The sequence below is a fragment of the Pristiophorus japonicus genome, chromosome 12 (genome assembly GCF_044704955.1).
Source record: "Pristiophorus japonicus isolate sPriJap1 chromosome 12, sPriJap1.hap1, whole genome shotgun sequence".
NCBI lineage: Eukaryota > Metazoa > Chordata > Chondrichthyes > Pristiophoridae > Pristiophorus > Pristiophorus japonicus.
The window spans coordinates 88,659,680-88,680,466 of NC_091988.1; the positions used below are offsets into that span (position 1 = coordinate 88,659,680).

Genomic DNA, 20,787 nt, shown 5'->3' on the forward strand with positions numbered 1-20,787 from the left:
CAGGTAAGGCAATTAAAGTCAGAGCTCCCTGGATGGAGAGAGTGTGTAAAATGAAGCAGGGAAAAAAAAGTGCATGTATGACAGATGTCAGGTCGAGAATACATCTGAAAATCAGGCTAAATATAGAAATTACAGAGAAGTGAAAAAGAAAAGAGGGGCAAAGAGAGGGTATGGGAATATAATGGCAGCTGACAAAAGGTAATCCAAAAATCTTCTATAGGTATATAAATAGTAAATAGGTAGCAAGAGGAGGGTGGGGCTGATTAGGGACCAAAAAGGAGACCGATGATTGGAGGCAAAGGGTGTAGCGGAGGTGCTAAATGAATACTTCGCATCTATCTTCAAGGAAGATGCTTCCCTAGACAGTGAAGGAGGAAATAGAGGAGATAGTGGATGGGATAAAAATTAAGGCGAGAAATCACCAGGACCAGATGGGATGCATCCTAGGACGCTGAGGGAAGTGAAGGAAGAAATTGCAGAGGTACTGTCCATAATCTTACAATCCTCCTTACAAACTGGGGTGACGCCAGAGGACTGGAGAATTTCAAATGTTTACACCCTTGTCCAAAAAAAGGGTGTAAAGATAAACCCAGCAACTACAGGCCTGTCAGTTTAACTTTGGTAGTGGGGAAGCTTTTAGAAACAATAATCAGGGTCAAAATTGTCAGTTGGACAAGTGTGGATTAATTAAGGAAAGCCAGCATGGATTTGTTAAAAGCAAATCGTGTTTAACCAACTTGATGAGTTTTTTGATAAGGTCAGAGGGTTGATGAGGGCAATGCAGTTAATGTGGCGTATATGGATTTCCAAAAGGCGTTCGACAAAGTGCCACATAAAAGACTTGTCAGCAAAGTTGAAGCCTGTGGAGTAAAAAGGACAGTGGATTCAAAATTTACTAAGTGACAGGAAACAGTAGTGGTGAATGGTAGTTTTTCAAGACTGAAAGAAGGTATACAATGGTGTTCCCCATGGATCGGTTCTAGGACCACTGCTTTTCTGGATATATATTAATGACTTGGTGTACAAGGCACAATTTCAAAATTTGCAGTTGGTACAAAACTTGGAAGTATAGTCAACAGTGAGGAGAGTGATAGATTTCAAGACAGACAGGCTGGTGGAATGGGCAGATAAAATTTACGCAGAAAAGTGCGGTGATGCATTTTGGTAGAATGAGTGGAAATATACACTAAAAGGTACAATCCTAAAGCGGGTGAGTGAACAGAGGAACCTGGGGTATATATGCACAAATAGTTGAAGTTTAGCAAAGAAATGTTTTTTTTAAAAAAATCAACATTTTCTTCTTTTCCTCTACTGCTCAGAACAAAATATTGACAGCTTCAAATGCATCCTTCATGAAGATATTTTGTTAAATAGATACAGCAACTTCATTTGGATTATTTAGATCTGATGTTCAACACCCTGCCCCAACTTCAAACGAATAAACCCTGCATTCCTTGTACAGGTACAACATACCAATCCGGAATTCCGAAAATCGTAATTGTCCGAAAAACCGGACATTTTGCACATCGCAGATGGAGTCATCCGGAATCCGGAAATAGTCCAAAAAATTGACAAAAAATAAACAGCGCATTACAGACCTGCGATCAGTCAGAGCCTTGCGGAATGACCCTCAACCCACGTGCGACCCAACCCACTTACTCGCCTCGACCAGGCTCCACCTGACTGGACTCGAGCGCTGTAGTGCTTTTTGCTATATACGGGTACAGCTGTATTGTGAATGTGTTGTTTGCCATTGCAATCATGTCGAAAAGACCAACAGATATCCCAATGGGTAATACAGGTAGCGCAAAGAGGAAACGTAATTCAGTCAATTGCCAAGGAAGTACAGATACTCCAGAGATTAGATAGAGGTGCTTCAGTGAGAAGATCAAGTGAAGAGTATGGTGTTGGAATCTCCACCATTTATGATATAAAAAAATGAAGTTTTATGCAGAGAGTGACATTCAAAGAAATGGAGAAAAACTATGCATAAGCCTAAAAGTGATGAGTTGGATTGAGTGATGGAGTGGTGGCAATAGAGAAGTGAAAAGATTCCTTTGTCTGGCCCAATGGTGATGCAACAAGCCAAGATATTCCATGCAGAACTGGAGATTGAAACTCCATGTGACTACTCTTCAGATTGGCTAAGCAAATTTAAAAGGTGCCATGGCATCAAGTAATTGAAAGTGTGTGGTGAGGAAGCCTCAGCAGATCATGAGGCAGCTGAAAGTTATATCGATGAGTTTGTTAAACTAATTGCTGATGGAAACTTTTCGGCTGAGCAAATCTAATACCGACAAGACAGCACTGTTTTGGCACTATATACCGAGAAAAACATTAACAGAAGAATCGCAGCCAGCAGGTGTAAAAGAAGCCAAAGATAGATTGACTGCTTGTTTTTGCAAATGTGGCTGGGACACAAGTGTAAGCTTACAATCAGGAAAAGTCAGCGTCCAAGATGTTTCAAGGGAATGAGAATATTCCCAGTGATTATGCTAATGAAAGCATGGGTAACCAGGGTAATTTCTGAACTGGTTTGAGAAGCATTTTGCTCCAAGGGTGTGTGCATTGTAGGTCAGCTGACCTTGAAGAAAACTGCTAAATACTCTTGCTGCTAGACAATTGCTCAGCACATCCTGATGCTAAACTTCTAGTAAAGGATAATGTCTGTGGAATTTATTTACCTCGCAAAGTATCAATAAGTACAGCAAATGGACCAAAGAATTCTGAGATAAATGAAGTGTCTCTACAAAAACAAATTCATGGAGTTTGCTTAGTGCTGTGAACAGACATGGATATAACAAGGTTTCTCTGAAGGATGCCATATGGGCAGCTGCGGATGTGTGGAATGAGGTAACTAGAGACACCTTGGCCAATGCTTGGCATAACCTCTGGCCAGCAATTATGTTTAGTGAAGATGACAATGATGCCATGATGACTTAAGGTTTTCATGTGTCCAGAGAGAAGAAAATCATTTCTGAACTTTTAGAATACACAAAAGGGCTGACTTGTGAAGCTGTTACAGAAGTCATGGACATAGATAGACAATGATGCTCCTGTTGTGCAGTGATAGATGAAGAAATCGTGGGCATGGTTTTGTGCCAGGGGAAAAGGATGAAAGCAGTTAGGATGACAATGCTGATGTTGATAATCAAGTGAAAAAAAGTGTCCATTGACAAAGCAATCTTTGCCATGAATTAGTTAATGCCCTAGAGCAATGAAATTTCATAAGTGGAGTAAATAATGCAGCTGTATAAAATTCAGGTAAAATGAATCAAAAGCCTAAATTACTTAAACATTGACTAATTTAAATTGTTTAAGAGGGTATTGCAGCAGAGTGCCTAAGACCTAGAGCCTACAACACCACCAGTAATTTCCACATTTGAAAATCCTATTGCTGGCCCATCTTCAACCCAGACATCATAGCTGAGCCCTTTACCCCAAGCACAACCTTCAGCCAATTGTAACCTGTATCCATTTCTGTGCAGCTTATTTAGGAAGTGGATCACAGGAAGAACTGTATTCTTTATACATTACCTGTATTCTGTTTCATACTTGTACTGTTTACTCACTCAGCCCTGATGTTGCTCGATCCGGCACGTCTGATTTCTTCTCCGAAATCCGGAAAAACCTGAAAACCAGAACCCAAGGTAGCCGGATTCAGGTTATTGTACCTGTAGCAACCGAGATACATGACCAGTAACAGACTCCACACTGTTCCACTAGGTTATATTACCAGTTTATGGAGCAGCTGAAGATCCTTTGCAATGTTGTCACCAGGCTCATATGATAACTTGCTATATATATATATTTTTTAAATCACAATAGTTCAATGTTGTGCTATGCTTTTAGTTCAACGCAAATCAGTTCCACCACTACTGATTAATATAACCACTCCATCCTACGAGAACTCAAAATGCTCTCTCCAAACACAACCTTAGTTTGGAAGGAGAAAATGCCTGTTTGCACCCCCCCCCCACCCCCCACCCCCCACCCAATAGTTCAAGTGGATAAAATGAATTTTAAATGCTCACGCTCATTCATGCCCAGTAAAATCCTTGTGGCACCTTAGTTTCTCTATTGGGGCAGGGAACAGCTGTCTAACTCAGCTTCACAGGAACTATGTTGTGGAGTTCCCACCCAGATACTGGCATTATCCAGGCAGAATCAACTGAAATAGCGCAAAAGATCGCAGAATTTAAAACACAAGTGAGTTACGCCCATAACCATTTATGCTGGCGTTTCTTTGATCTTTTATGCCGGTTCAAAGGTCAATTCGCCCAAAAGTAATGACAAAACTGACCACACTCCCAGGTTGGCATGGTACATCGCCAATTGCACCTGTTTAGGGGTGTTCATCACACTGTGCCCACAAATGCAGGTACACAGATACCAATGGTCACATTAATCCATCAGTAATGACCTGCACTTAATTGAAGGCTCACTCATCTGTTTCTCACTAATGCTACAATTACTTTCAATTCAGTTTAAATTTGTTAAAATTCAGCCAACTGATCTGCCCTTGGTACACAAGACTCGTGACCAGTAGGTTGAAATCACTGACCTGGTTCTTCAGTTGCAATTATTTAAATATTTTCAGTTTAAATGTGTTAAATTTTGTAATCTTGAGGCCCTTTGGCCATGTTCCAATCAATAATCGATTGCAATCGATAACACTCAATTGGTCTGATTTTATGCTCAGGCTAAGGTAAATGAATTTGAGCCTTCACCTTCACCTCAGCAAAACCAGCACAATTTCCAGATTGCTCCCCTAGTGGAAACTCCAGGCCCAAGTGTTTTATTGTCTTCAATTGCCAAAAACACATTGGTTTAACAGCTACACTGGTCATCACTATATACTTTAATTCAGAAATTTGCACCAGCATTAAGTACTTACAAGAAAGAAAAAGGGTACAGTCCCTTTAGTGTCTGAAAACTAAATTTGACTGATTATTTAAATCATGCTAGTTTGTTAAACATTTGTCAAACTTTTGAATACTCATTCTGATTAGTCCCACCGACGTGAGACAACACAGAACTAAGAGGCCCAAATCAAAACAGGGCTAAATTAATAGGCAATTTCTGAAACATGCGTTTGCTTCTTAAAATTGCCATGACCAGAAAATTAAACTTTGCATGTAGCTGAAATCTCAACGATGACAAATATAACAATGACAATATGCCCTCGTTAACTCCATTTATTTCAACAGAAGTGGGAGGAAAGAACACAATTATTCACAAGTCAACTAAATAGAAAAAGTAAACCAATTCCACATATATTATTTACAAATCTTGTAATTGGAAATTTTGCATGCACATGTTTACAGAAAGGTCACATGTTGCCCAATAGTGTCAAGACTCTAATGTTGAAGCAGTGTATTCAACCAGCACACCCAACGCATAAATTTTAGGTAAAGCATGATAAATAAACTTAAGTGATGGTCCCCCAACTACAACGTACATATTCTATTTGTATGCAAAAAGCTCATGGCTAAATTAAATACTGTATCAACAGTGAACATTTAAAAAATTCTAGTGACATTGAAATATCTACAGCACCAACACAAGTATGGGGTGCAATGCAACATGCTCCATAACCCCATTTGTAAGGACATTAATGGTGAGATCATTAAAAGCTATAAAACATTACTTGTGATACTGCAGGCTCCAAACACGTTCGAGGCTGAGAAATAAGCATGATTATTTTCATTGGCTCTTCCTTGTGCTTTTAGATCACTGACTTCAACATTTGTCTCAATCATGATTTTTATATAATGGCATTTGTAAAGCAAGTTAGTCTCTCACAATGAGAACATACTTTTCAGCGGTATGCGTCGAGGGACTTGAAGTATTTCAATATATTCAGAATAGTGTATTTCTGCTTATTATCCCATGAAGAATGAAGTAAAGTGAGTGGAGAAAGGTCTGGCCAATCACATGGGTTTTCACCATTAAATTTCAGCTTCTTCTGGACTTTGAGTGCTGAATAAGCCACTGCAGGGTGATATCTAAAAAATAAAAATGCAAGTTAATAATTTGTAAAAAAAAATGCCCAGCTTCTTTTGGTAATGCGCTTAGACGGACGGCAGTCAACATCAAGGATGGTTAAACTTGACATTTTATTTTGATGATCAAGATAGTTGCACACTTGGTTAACAGTCAGACTCTCACCTGCACATCAGGGAGTGCACAAAAATCTCAAGTCTTTGATTTCAAATACAAAGCAAATAAATCAGATTGTTCCAAACTTCATGCTGGCACAGCCATTGAAGAAGACTACTCATTACAGGGAATGCACCATAGTTTCAACATTCTCACATATGCAATAGAATTCTGCAATTAATTTAATTGAAATTTAAATTTAACCAGGAACACCTTTGCATAGAGCTTCAAGTTCAGGTTGGTCTAGTCAGGTTTCTAAGTGCATTTGGTAATGGTGCGAGTTTGATATTCAAATGTGCATCAAATATAGTATTTTCCACATCTACTGTAAAGTAGACCAACATTGGCTTGAAAAAAAGAGTTTAAAAAAACTTGGCTTTATAAAGCACCGGTCATGACCAGCAGACATCTCAAAGCACTTTACAGCCAATGAAGTGCTTTTAGACTGTAGTCATTGTTGTAATGTAGACCACCAGACTTTTTTTTAAATCCTAGAGAAAATATGCAAAGCAATACTCAGCATGCAGAGTCGGATTCAGTCCACTGAATGATAGGGAAGCCCTCCATAATACAATTTATATACCATGACAAAAACTAAATCACACACAGTCCTCAGTTCGAACAAAAATCAAGGTTTCTCTCTTGTACTTGGTGTAACTGAAATCCTGGGCCTGTATCTATTCCCCTATTTTAGGTTATCCAATAAAAAGGCTCTTCTACCCAGTCCTGATCAATCCCACTCAAAACAAAATCATTTCTTCAAGACTCTAATCTATTTACCTCATTGCTAGTATTTTGTTTTTAATTTCAGATTTCTACCATTAATGGTTTTGTATGAAAAAAGAGCATTTATAGGTATGCAACAATCTAGCAAGTTAACCCACAGCAATGTGGTCGACTCTTAACTGCCCTGTGAAATAGCCCAGCAAGCCACCCAATTGAGGGAAGTTATGGATGGGCAATAAATTCTGGCCTTGCCAGCAACACCCAAATCCCATGAAAGAATTAAGAAAAACTGGTCAAAAGATTTTCAAAAAAACAACTGAACCTTTGCTGTTGGAACACCAATCTTAGTGGTTCTGTGCAATTTATCACATCATTTATAGCCAGAATTGTAAAATTAATCTAATCCCAAAATTTAACAGGTATAAGCTGAACTTTAGAATGCAGCATGCTTCATTCAGATCTGTTTAAAGAGACATCTTTAACAATTATGACCTTTTGGGTGAGCATCATCTGCAAGCTTAGTGATGGAGTTTTCAAAGATGGAACATGTTACACAACCCCTCCCAACAGCCCAGGAATTAACCATCCACTCAAATCCTTGACATTCCTTTCTCCCCTCCACCATACTGTTGAGCAATGCCATTATCTTCAAAGGTATCTCTGAAGCAGTTACATTGGACATTGGCCTCCCCCTTGATCTTCTCGACAAGACACCAGAGCATTTCTGTACAAGGTGTTAAAAAGTTTGGGTGGAGATAAGGAACAATAAGGGGAAAAAGTCATTGGTGGGTATAGTCTACAGGCCCCCTTACAGTAGCAACTGTTGGTCGCAGCATAAACCAGGAAATAGCGGGGGCTTGTAAAAAAGGGAACAGCAATAATCATGGGTGATTTTAATCTCCATATTGATTGGACAAATCAAATTGGTCAGGGTAGCCTTGAGGAGTTGTTCATTGAGTGCATAAGGGGCAGGTTCCTTGAGCAGTATGTAACAGAATCAACCAGGGGACAGGCTATCTTATATCTGGCCCTGTGTAATGAGACAGGATTAATAAACAATCTCCTAGTAAAGGATCCCTCGGAATGAGTGATTATATCATCTGAATTTCAAATTCAGATAGAGGGTGAGAAAGTTGGATCTCTAACCAGCATACTAAGCTTAAATAAAGGGGACTATGAAGGTATGAGGGCAGAGTTGGGTAAAGTGGACTAGAAAAATAGATTAAAGTGTAGAATGGTTGATGAACAGTGGTGTACATTTGAGATTTCACAACTCAAGTAAAATATATTCCAGTGAGGAGGAAAGAGTGAGAGAAAAGAAAGCCATCCGTGGCTAACTAAAGAAATAAAGGACGGTATCCAATTAAAAAGAAGGGCATACAAAAGTGGCCAAGACTGGGAAGCTTTTAAAAGCCAAAGAACTAAAAAAAGAAAGGGAAGATAGACAATGAAAGTAAACTAGCACAAAATAAACAGATAACAAGAGTTTCTATAGGTATATAAAAAGGAAAAAAAAAGTGGCTAAAGTAAATGTTGGTCCCTTAGAGGATGAGACCGGGGAATTAGTAATGGGGAACATGGAGGTGGCAGAAACGCTGAACAAATATTTTGTATCAGTCTTTACAGTAGAGGACATTAACAATATTCCAACAGTGGATAGTCAAGTGGCTGTAGGGGGCGGTGGGGTGGGGGAGGAACTTAACACAATCACAATCACTAAGGAGGTGACACTCTTAAGATAATGGGACAAAAGGCAGATAAATCCCCTGGACCTGATGGCTTGCATTCTAGGGTCTTTAGTAGTGGCAGGGATTGTGGATTCATTGGTTGTAATTTACCAAAATTCCATGGATTCTGGAGAGGTCCCAGCAGATTGGAAAACTGCAAATGTAACGCCCCCATTTAAAAAGGAAGGCAGACAAAAAGCAGGAAACTATAGACCAGTTAGCCTAACATCTGTGGTTGGGAAAATGTTGGAGTCCATTATTAAAGTAGTAGCAGGACATTTGGATAAGCAAAATTTGGTCAGGCAGAGTCAGCATGGATTTATGAAGGGGAAATCATGTTTGACAAATTTGCTGGAGTTTTGAGAATGTTACAAACAGGGTGAATAAAAGGGAGCCAGTGGATGTGGTGTATTTGGACTTCCAGAAGGCATTTGACAAGGTGCCATATAAAAGATTACAGCACAAGATAAAAGTTCACAGGGTTGGGGGTAATATATTAACATGAATAGAGGATTGGCTAACTAACAGTCCGGATAAATGGTTCATTCTCTGGGGTGCCGCAGGGATCAGTGCTGGGACCCCAACTATTTACAATCTATATTAACCACTTGGAAGAAGGGACTGAGTATAATGTAGCCAAGTTTGCTGACGATACAAAGATGGGAGGAAAAGCAATGTGTGAGGAGGACACAAAAAAATCTGAAGACAGGCAGGCTAAGTGAGTGGGCAAAAATTTGGTAGATGGAGTAGAATGTTGGAAAGTGAGGGGTCATGCACCTTGGGCAGAAAAAAAAAAAATCAGAGCAAGTTATTGAAATGGAGAAAGATTGCAAAGTGCCATAATACATCAGGACCTTGGGGTACTTGTGCATGAAACACAAAAGTATAGTATGCAGGTACAGCAAGTGATCAGGAAGGCCAATGGTATCTTGGCCTTTACTGCAAAGGGGAGGAAGTCTCAAAGCAGGGAAGTCTTGCTACAGCTATACAAGGTTTTGGTGAGGCCATACCTGGAATACTAGATTTACAAAAGGATATACTTGCTTTGTAGGCAGTTCACTAGGTTGATTCCGGTGATGAGGGGCTTGACTTGAGGAAAGGTCGAGTAGGTTGGGCCTCTACTCATTGGAGTTAAGAAGAATGAGGTGATCTTATCGAAACGTACAAGATTGAGGTGGCTTGACAAGGTGGATGCAGAGGATGTTTCCACTGATAGGAGAGACTAGAACTAGAGGGCATGGTCTTAGAATAAGGGGCCACCCATTTAAAACAGATGATAAATTGTAAATCTGTAGAATTCGCTGCCTCAGAATTGTGGAAGTTGGGACATTGAATAAATTTAAAACAGAAAGAGTTTCTTAAACGATAAGGGTTATGGGGAACGGGCAGGGAACTGGAGCAGAGTCCATGATCAGATCAGCCACGATCTTATTGAATGGTGGAGCAGGCTCGAGAGGCCGTATGGCCTACTCCTGTTCCTATTTATGTTCTTATGTAGAACCAATTATGTGCTGCAAACCTGTTTTTTTTCATACATTATACACTATTTGTTGAAGATGGAAACAAAAATTAGAAAAAAAAGAGACCTGATCTGCATTGTTCCTCCTCAAAATAAAGTTCTGCAATTACCGTGGTGCCTAAAATTAACAGTATTGCAAAACTGAAGCTCTGATGTACAGCTTTCTCCCAACAATTCCACCTTGCGTTTGCAGTACAAAGCAGTTTCCACAAAGGAAATAAAGTCTCCTGAGAACTAAAACTGGTCTTGTGGTACAATATGCCACAGAATTAATTACATAACATAAGAAATCGGAACAAGAAGTAGGCTATATGGCCCCTCGAGCCTGCTCTGCCATTTAATATGATCATGGCTGATCCCATCATGGACTCAGGTCCACTTCCCTGCCCGCTCCCCATAACCCCTTATTCTCTTATCGTTTAAGAAGCTGTCTATTTCGGTCTTAAATTTATTCAATGTCCCAGCTTCCACAACTCTGAGGCAGCGAGTTCCACAGATTTACAACCCTCAGAAGAAATTCCTCATCAGTTTTAAATGGGCAGCTCCTTAATCTAAAATTATGCCCCCTAAATCTAGTCTCCCCTATCAGTGGAAACATCCTCTCTGCATCCACCTTCTCAAGCCCCCTCAATCTTATACGTTTCGATAAGATCACACCTCATTCTTCTGAATTCCAATGAGTAGAGGCCCAACCTACTCAACCTTTCCTCATAAGTCAACTCCATCTCCGGAATCAACCTAGTGAACCTTCTCTGAACTCCCTCAAAGCGACTGTATCCTTTCGTAAATATGGAAACCAAAACTGTGCATAGTATTCCAGGTGTGGCCTCACCAATACCCTGTATAACTGTAGCAAGACTTCCCTGCTTTTTTTACTCCATCCCCTTTGCAATAAAGGCCAAGATTCCATTGGCCTTTCTGATCACTTGCTGTACCTGCATACTATCCTTTTGTGTTTTATGCACAAGTACCCCCAGGTCCCGCTGTACTGCAGCACTTTGCAATCTTTCTTTAAATAACTGGCTTTGATTTTTTTTCTGCCAAAGTGCATGACCTCACACTTTCCAACATTATACTCCATCTGCCAAATTTTTGCCCACTTAACCTGTATGTCCTTTTGCAGATTGTGTGTCCTCCTCACACATTTCTTTTCCTCCCATCTTTATATCGTCAGCAAACTTATACATTACACTCGGTCCCTTATTTCAAGTCATTAATATAGATTGTAAATAGTTGGGGTCCCAGCACTAATCCCTGTGGCGCCCCACTAATTATTGATTGCCAACCAAAGAATGAACCATTTATCCCAACTTTGTTTTCTGTTAGTTAGCCAATCCTTTATCCATTATTACCCCCACCCACATGAACTTTTATCTTGTGCAGTAACCTTTTATGTGGCACCTTGTTAAATGCCTTCTGGAAATCCAAAGACACCACATCCACTGGCTCCCCTTTATCCACCCGGTTTGTTACATCCTCAAAGAACTCCAGCAAATTTGTCAAACATGACTTCCCCTTCATAAATCCATGCCGACTCTACCTGACCGAATTTTGGAATTACTTCCAATTACGGTATACTAATTACAGTATACAAGAGATCACATGGGATGCCCATTCTCAAGTCTTCTCCAAAAAGTAAACCAGTCACAATAAAGCATCAAGATCTGTTGAAACTTTCATCAGTGCCCTTCTTACCTTCAGGGTCAACTATTCCAATGTTGTTCTGTCCAGCTTCCCATCCTCTATGCTCCATAAACTTTAACACACCCAAAACTCAAATTGTACACTCCTTACATTATTTACACTAATATGCTGAACCACCAAACTTCTTACTAGCTAGTCTTCCCCATTCAACAACTTGCATTTATATAGCACATTTAAAGTCGTAAAATGTCCCAAGGCACTTCACAGGAGTGGTAACAAAATTTGATACCAAGCCACAAGAATATATTAGGACAGATGACCTAAAGCTCGGTCAAAGAAGTAAGTTTTAAGAAACATCTTAAAAAGGTGGAAAGCGGGGAAGTTTTGGAGGTGGCTGGGGGAAGTTCCAGAGCTTAGGGCCTTGGCAGCTGAAGGCATGGTCGCCAATGGTGGAACAATTAAAATTGGGGAGGCTCAAGAGGCCAGATTAAGAGCGCAGAGATCTGAGAGTTATGGGGCTAGAGAGAGAGAGAGAGAGAGAGAGAGAGAGAGAGAGAGAGAGAGAGAGAGAGAGAGAGAGAGAGAGAGAGAGAGAGATTTGAAAACATGATAATTTAAAAATTCCCACTATTCTTTATCCTGACCTTAATCTAACCATGTACGATCCTACTTTTACTGCTATTTACACAAGATCCACCCCCCAAATATAATCTCTTCACAATCATTTCTCTTGGCTTACTCAGATCTCCATACCAAATTCCTAATTTCACTAGATCTTATTCGATATATTTTGTTTCCATTACTGGTCCAGATACACTGAAATCATCTTAGTACCATGGACCCCTGGTTTTGGTATTGAAAACAACCCTTCCTAGCCTTGTGCTTTTCTTCCAAGGAACCAGGAAAAGATTTTCCAAATTGGAAAAGACGAAGAGAACATTCAGGGGCAGAACCTTCGATAATCTAAGAGATTTCACTATCTGGAAATTGTCCGAGATTGTACTACCAGCGCCATAATTTGTGGGTATGGAAACCAGGTCGTATTCCACATGGGGATGTGAATGTAAATAGTTCTTTCCGATTGGTTATTGGTTTGTTATCGTTGATGTGATGTTTGTTATGATAACATGTGTCTATTGTAATAAAAGCTTTGTATGCATCAGATGAATGAATAAAGGGCAATTAACCTTAACCTCCTGATTATGACTCCATTTTGCTTCTACCTTGGTGGCTTCCATGCTTGGTGAGACCTGTGCTGACCACCCACATTCGCACAAGATCTACCCGGTCCTCCCGAACATTCGAGTACCCACAGCCCGCATTGGCCTGTGACGATTCACTGGACTTGACCATTGGACAAGCTACGTAAAGACTCGAAATAGGCACTCCTTTAATGGGTACGTGTGTATTCAAGTATTGTCTAATCATGTAATGCAAATTCAACATGGCCTTCCAATTGAATGACTTTCAAGAATCATGCTCATGGCTTGATCGCTGTACTGTGAACATGAAAATTCCTCCTGCCAACACGCACCACAAAGGAGCAGCAAACAGGTATTACAACAACTATAAAACATGCAGAATAAAAAGGAAAACTAAAAATGCTGGCAATGTGAAATAAAAACAATGTTGAAAATACACAGGTCCACCAGCATCTGCAGAAAATAGGTAGTTACATTTTGGAGCATATCCACCGATGAAGGGACACACCCAAATGGCAATGTGTTTTCTCTGATGCCGAGTGACTGGTGTTTCCAGCATTTTCAATCTTTATTAAAGTCGGACTTAGCCACCTTTACAAAGTAATACAAGGACTAGGATGAAAATATATAAATTGACATTTAATCACTTGGGTTAGCATGGAGTTAGGCAATGGATTCTTTTTTCCTAAAAATTTGAAAACATTGACTCCTAATTGTCAAACTTAGTCTTAAGTAACATACACAAAATAGAATTCACAAGAGTAAATAGGTTTCAGTCATGCAAAGACATATTCTCAATCTTCTCAACTTTTCCTTCAGGGTTTTTCCCCCCCTCCCCCGACATCATGGGTCACCTCAAGGCAACCTACTTGCAGGTCGCTGCCCAGTATCTTTAATCCCCTTCAGGGTTCTGCACCATGTGCAAGGAAAATAAATGGGAACTGCTCATACCAACCCCGACACTATTGGTTTGCTCCGCAGAAGAGTCTGCAAAAATCACACCCATTTTGCTCAACATAAAAGCCTCCTCGCAAATACCACTTACAATATGTTAATACATGTAGTACAATGAGTAATCTGTGTGGCCACCTTTAATTAGATTACTGGTCTTCAAGATTAATATGAATTTAGAAACCTGTACAATTCCTATCATATATAAAACAATTTTCACCTGAAGGAAACAGTGGCCCAGATTTCGTGGTATTTACAACGGTGAGGCTATCAGCGCGCAGTTAGGGTAAATCGGACAGCAACTTCCAATGTCCGCACATGCGCAGTTAAAAACGTGGCAATCAGGAAGTTGCTGTCAGAGTTGCCCCGCTCCTCTAGAAGACAATATCTCACCAAGAGACTCAGCATTCAAATATATTGAACAGCATGAAGTTGCTGTATTTATCCACTAAACACCAAAAAAGTTAAATTATTGTTGAAGATTTCTTTCTTTTTAAATCTCTACATTTGACATCAAACTAACTATTTAACTTGTACTTCCTGGCTCAGACTGTGCACCTAGGTAAGGATTCTTCAATCGGATTGGTTAAGGGGAGACATCGTTGTTTGCCTTGTTCAAACAAGTCAGAGATAGAAACATAGGGCCCAAGTTTCCACATGATTTGTGCCTGATTTTTTTTGGAGCAACTGGTGGAGAACGGACTATCTTAGAAATCGCAATTCTCCACATTTTTTTTTCTGCAGTTCTAGTCAGGTAGAACTGTTCTACTTTGGAACAGAATTTTTTCTTCAAAAGGGGGCGTGTCCAGCCACTGATGCCTGATTTCAAAGTTTCCACAATGAAAACGTACTCAAAACTAACTTAGAATGCGCAAGTGAAGATTTTTGTAGAACTGAAAAACCTGTTCTACACATTAAAAAAAAATCAGGTGCAGGTTACAAATTAGACGTCCAGAACGAGGTGGTGGGGGGGGGGGGGGGGGGGGGAGGAAGGGAAGTCATTAAATTCTATAATAAATCCTTATTTATGCTTATACAAATAAATCCAACCTGAATAAACATTTATAAGCAAAGAAAAGATTAAATAAACCATCTTCCTACCTGTGTGAAAGTGCTTCAGCCAGCCTCACAAGTTCGTTTGTTTGTTTGTTCCCGACTGCTGGGGGGGGTGGGGGGGGGGGGGAAGGGAGGAGTGGGAGGAGGAGGAAGCCGTTCCAGACGGCAGGAGGGAGTGAGGGAATGAGTACGAGGCCCGCCCACCCGAACGCAGCAGGTGGGGGGGGGGGGGGGGGGGGGGGAAAAGAGACATTCCAGACGGCGGGAGAGGGGGAGTGCGGGGCCAGACTGCCCGAACAGAGCTGGGGGGGGGGGGGGGGATGTTGTTCCAGACAGCAGGCGGGAGTGCGGGCCCACCCGAACGCAGCTGGGGGGGGGGGGGGGGGGGGGGGGGAAAAGGGGAAAGGAAGACGTTCCAGACAGTGGGAGGGAGTGCGGGCCCGATCGACCAAACGCAGCGGAGGGAGAGCCGTTCCAGACGGCGGGCTGGAAGGAGACAGTGAGAAGACTGCAGGAAGCCTCAGTGCTGATGGCAATGTGCTTTTATTAAAAAATGTTCAAAAATTAAACAGCTACAAAGAACTACAAAAATGGCCGAGTGCCAATGTTTCCTTCACACTGCACGTGTGCGAACGCTCCAACACGCACGGGCAGGGTTGCCGGCAGGAAAAAAACTAATTTAAATAGTACCCGCCCCCTCCCACTTACTAAATTGCGGCGAGTGCAGGCTCCGCCCCCCTGGGTGCCGCGCCAAACAGACAAGGAGCTGGAGGGCGCTCCAGAATCGAGAGTTTTGTTTTAGGCGCGAAAAACGGGAGCGGGTCTCGGGTCGGGGCGGGGGGGGAAGAGAGCGGGCGTCGGGGCGGGGGGGGAAGAGAGCGGGCGTCGGGGCGGGGGGGGAAGAGAGCGGGCGTCGGGGCGGGGGGGGAAGAGAGCGGGCGTCGGGGCGGGGGGGGAAGAGAGCGGGCGTCGGGGCGGGGGGGGAAGAGAGCGGGCGTCGGGGCGGGGGGGGAAGAGAGCGGGCGTCGGGGCGGGGGGGGAAGAGAGCGGGCGTCGGGGCGGGGGGGGAAGAGAGCGGGCGTCGGGGCGGGGGGGGAAGAGAGCGGGCGTCGGGGCGGGGGGGGAAGAGAGCGGGCGTCGGGGCGGGGGGGGAAGAGAGCGGGCGTCGGGGCGGGGGGGGAAGAGAGCGGGCGTCGGGGCGGGGGGGGAAGAGAGCGGGCGTCGGGGCGGGGGGGGAAGAGAGCGGGCGTCGGGGCGGGGGGGGAAGAGAGCGGGCGTCGGGGCGGGGGGGGAAGAGAGCGGGCGTCGGGGCGGGGGGGGAAGAGAGCGGGCGTCGGGGCGGGGGGGGAAGAGAGCGGGCGTCGGGGCGGGGGGGGAAGAGAGCGGGCGTCGGGGCGGGGGGGGAAGAGAGCGGGCGTCGGGGCGGGGGGGGAAGAGAGCGGGCGTCGGGGCGGGGGGGGAAGAGAGCGGGCGTCGGGGCGGGGGGGGAAGAGAGCGGGCGTCGGGGCGGGGGGGGAAGAGAGCGGGCGTCGGGGCGGGGGGGGAAGAGAGCGGGCGTCGGGGCGGGGGGGGAAGAGAGCGGGCGTCGGGGCGGGGGGGAAGAGAGCGGGCGTCGGGGCGGGGGGGGAAGAGAGCGGGCGTCGGGGCGGGGGGGGAAGAGAGCGGGCGTCGGGGCGGGGGGGGAAGAGAGCGGGCGTCGGGGCGGGGGGGGAAGAGAGCGGGCGTCGGGGCGGGGGGGGGAAGAGAGCGGGCGTCGGGGCGGGGGGGGAAAGAGAGCGGGCGTCGGGGCGGGGGGGGAAGAGAGCGGGCGTCGGGGCGGGGGGGGAAGAGAGCGGGCGTCGGGGCGGGGGGGGAAGAGAGCGGGCGTCGGGGCGGGGGGGGAAGAGAGCGGGCGTCGGGGCGGGGGGGAAGAGAGCGGGCGTCGGGGCGGGGGGGGAAGAGAGCGGGCGTCGGGGCGGGGGGGGAAGAGAGCGGGCGTCGGGGCGGGGGGGGAAGAGAGCGGGCGTCGGGGCGGGGGGGGAAGAGAGCGGGCGTCGGGGCGGGGGGGGAGGAGGGGGCGGGGGGAAGAGAGCGGGCGTCGGGGCGGGGGGGGAAGAAGCGGGCGTCGGGGCGGGGGGGGGAAGAGAGCGGGCGTCGGGGCGGGGGGGGAAGAGAGCGGGCGTCGGGGCGGGGGGGGAAGAGAGCGGGCGTCGGGGCGGGGGGGGAAGAGAGCGGGCGTCGGGGCGGGGGGGGAAGAGAGCGGGCGTCGGGGCGGGGGGGAAGAGAGCGGGCGTCGGGGCGGGGGGGGGAAGAGAGCGGGCGTCGGGGCGGGGGGGGAAGAGAGCGGGCGTCGGGGCGGGGGGGGAAGAGAGCGGGCGTCGGGGCGGGGGGGGGAAGAGAGCGGGCGTCGGGGCGGGGGGGGAAGAGAGCGGGCGTCGGGGCGGGGGGGGAAGAGAGCGGGCGTCGGGGCGGGGGGGGAAGAGAGCGGGCGTCGGGGCGGGGGGGGGAAGAGAGCGGGCGTCGGGGCGGGGGGGGGAAGAGAGCGGGCGTCGGGGCGGGGGGGGAAGAGAGCGGGCGTCGGGGCGGGGGGGGGAAGAGAGCGGGCGTCGGGGCGGGGGGGGAAGAGAGCGGGCGTCGGGGCGGGGGGGGAAGAGAGCGGGCGTCGGGGCGGGGGGGAAGAGAGCGGGCGTCGGGGCGGGGGGGGAAGAGAGCGGGCGTCGGGCGGGGGGGGAAGAGAGCGGGCGTCGGGGCGGGGGGGAAGAGAGCGGGCGTCGGGGCGGGGGGGGAAGAGAGCGGGCGTCGGGGCGGGGGGGGAAGAGAGCGGGCGTCGGGGCGGGGGGGGGAAGAGAGCGGGCGTCGGGGCGGGGGGGGAAGAGAGCGGGCGTCGGGGCGGGGGGGGAAGAGAGCGGGCGTCGGGGCGGGGGGGGAAGAGAGCGGGCGTCGGGGCGGGGGGGAAGAGAGCGGGCGTCGGGGCGGGGGGGGAAGAGAGCGGGCGTCGGGGCGGGGGGGGAAGAGAGCGGGCGTCGGGGCGGGGGGGGAAGAGAGCGGGCGTCGGGGCGGGGGGGGAAGAGAGCGGGCGTCGGGGCGGGGGGGAAGAGAGCGGGCGTCGGGGCGGGGGGGGAAGAGAGCGGGCGTCGGGGCGGGGGGGGAAGAGAGCGGGCGTCGGGGCGGGGGGGGAAGAGAGCGGGCGTCGGGGCGGGGGGGGAAGAGAGCGGGCGTCGGGGCGGGGGGGGAAGAGAGCGGGCGTCGGGGCGGGGGGGGAAGAGAGCGGGCGTCGGGGCGGGGGGGGAAGAGAGCGGGCGTCGGGGCGGGGGGGGAAGAGAGCGGGCGTCGGGGCGGGGGGGGAAGAGAGCGGGCGTCGGGGCGGGGGGGGAAGAGAGCGGGCGTCGGGGCGGGGGGGGAAGAGAGCGGGCGTCGGGGCGGGGGGGAAGAGAGCGGGCGTCGGGGCGGGGGGGGAAGAGAGCGGGCGTCGGGGCGGGGGGGGAAGAGAGCGGGCGTCGGGGCGGGGGGGGAAGAGAGCGGGCGTCGGGGCGGGGGGGGAAGAGAGCGGGCGTCGGGGCGGGGGGGGAAGAGAGCGGGCGTCGGGGCGGGGGGGGAAGAGAGCGGGCGTCGGGGCGGGGGGGGAAGAGAGCGGGCGTCGGGGCGGGGGGGGAAGAGAGCGGGCGTCGGGGCGGGGGGGGAAGAGAGCGGGCGTCGGGGCGGGGGGGGGAAGAGAGCGGGCGTCGGGGCGGGGGGGGAAGAGAGCGGGCGTCGGGGCGGGGGGGGAAGAGAGCGGGCGTCGGGGCGGGGGGGGAAGAGAGCGGGCGTCGGGGCGGGGGGGGAAGAGAGCGGGCGTCGGGGCGGGGGGGAAGAGAGCGGGCGTCGGGGCGGGGGGGGAAGAGAGCGGGCGTCGGGGCGGGGGGGAAGAGAGCGGGCGTCGGGGCGGGGGGGGAAGAGAGCGGGCGTCGGGGCGGGGGGGGGAAGAGAGCGGGCGTCGGGGCGGGGGGGGAAGAGAGCGGGCGTCGGGGCGGGGGGGGGAAGAGAGCGGGCGTCGGGGCGGGGGGGGAAGAGAGCGGGCGTCGGGGCGGGGGGGGAAGAGAGCGGGCGTCGGGGCGGGGGGGGAAGAGAGCGGGCGTCGGGGCGGGGGGGGAAGAGAGCGGGCGTCGGGGCGGGGGGGAAGAGAGCGGGCGTCGGGGCGGGGGGGGAAGAGAGCGGGCGTCGGGGCGGGGGGGGAAGAGAGCGGGCGTCGGGGCGGGGGGGGAAGAGAGCGGGCGTCGGGGCGGGGGGGAAGAGAGCGGGCGTCGGGGCGGGGGGGAAGAGAGCGGGCGTCGGGGCGGGGGGGGAAGAGAGCGGGCGTCGGGGCGGGGGGGGAAGAGAGCGGGCGTCGGGGCGGGGGGGGAAGAGAGCGGGCGTCGGGGCGGGGGGGGAAGAGAGCGGGCGTCGGGGCGGGGGGGGAAGAGAGCGGGCGTCGGGGCGGGGGGGGAAGAGAGCGGGCGTCGGGGCGGGGGGGGAAGAGAGCGGGCGTCGGGGCGGGGGGGGAAGAGAGCGGGCGTCGGGGCGGGGGGGGAAGAGAGCGGGCGTCGGGGCGGGGGGGGAAGAGAGCGGGCGTCGGGGCGGGGGGGGAAGAGAGCGGGGCGTCGGGGCGGGGGGGGAAGAGAGCGGGCGTCGGGGCGGGGGGGGAAGAGAGCGGGCGTCGGGGCGGGGGGGGAAGAGAGCGGGCGTCGGGGCGGGGGGGGAAGAGAGCGGGCGTCGGGGCGGGGGGGAAGAGAGCGGGCGTCGGGGCGGGGGGGAAGAGAGCGGGCGTCGGGGCGGGGGGGGAAGAGAGCGGGCGTCGGGGCGGGGGGGGAAGAGAGCGGGCGTCGGGGCGGGGGGGGGAAGAGAGCGGGCGTCGGGGCGGGGGGGGAAGAGAGCGGGCGTCGGGGCGGGGGGGGGAAGAGAGCGGGCGTCGGGGCGGGGGGGGAAAGAGAGCGGGCGTCGGGGCGGGGGGGGAAGAGAGCGGGCGTCGGGGCGGGGGGGGAAGAGAGCGGGCGTCGGGGCGGGGGGGGAAGAGAGCGGGCGTCGGGGCGGGGGGGGAAGAGAGCGGGCGTCGGGGCGGGGGGGGAAGAGAGCGGGCGTCGGGGCGGGGGGGAAGAGAGCGGGCGTCGGGGCGGGGGGGGAAGAGAGCGGGCGTCGGGGCGGGGGGGGAAGAGAGCGGGCGTCGGGGCGGGGGGGGAAGAGAGCGGGCGTCGGGGCGGGGGGGGAAGAGAGCGGGCGTCGGGGCGGGGGGGGAAGAGAGCGGGCGTCGGGGCGGGGGGGAAGAGAGCGGGCGTCGGGGCGGGGGGGGGAAGAGAGCGGGCGTCGGGGCGGGGGGGGGAAGAGAGCGGGCGTCGGGGCGGGGGGGGGAAGAGAGCGGGCGTCGGGGCGGGGGGGGAAGAGAGCGGGCGTCGGGGCGGGGGGGGAAGAGAGCGGGCGTCGGGGCGGGGGGGGAAGAGAGCGGCGTCGGGGCGGGGGGGGAAGAGAGCGGGCGTCGGGGCGGGGGGGGAAGAGAGCGGGCGTCGGGGCGGGGGGGGGAAGAGAGCGGGCGTCGGGGCGGGGGGGGAAGAGAGCGGGCGTCGGGGCGGGGGGGGAAGAGAGCGGGCGTCGGGGCGGGGGGGGAAGAGAGCGGGCGTCGGGGCGGGGGGGGAAGAGAGCGGGCGTCGGGGCGGGGGGGGAAGAGAGCGGGCGTCGGGGCGGGGGGGGAAGAGAGCGGGCGTCGGGGCGGGGGGGGAAGAGAGCGGGCGTCGGGGCGGGGGGGGAAGAGAGCGGGCGTCGGGGCGGGGGGGGAAGAGAGCGGGCGTCGGGGCGGGGGGGAAGAGAGCGGGCG

General features: G+C 50.8%; 1 protein-coding gene across 1 annotated transcript in view; it reads right to left on the reverse strand.

Moving 5' to 3' along the window:
- Nucleotides 1–5,198: 5,198 nt before the first annotated feature.
- The window catches only part of arl8ba (ADP-ribosylation factor-like 8Ba), a 38,384-nt gene continuing 22,795 nt past the window's right edge, over nucleotides 5,199–20,787 (reverse strand). Inside the window, exon 7 of the mRNA XM_070894952.1 lies at nucleotides 5,199–6,008. Within this exon, the coding sequence (XP_070751053.1) occupies nucleotides 5,959–6,008 (50 nt within the window). The 3' untranslated portion in view covers nucleotides 5,199–5,958. The remainder of the gene's footprint in view (nucleotides 6,009–20,787) is intronic.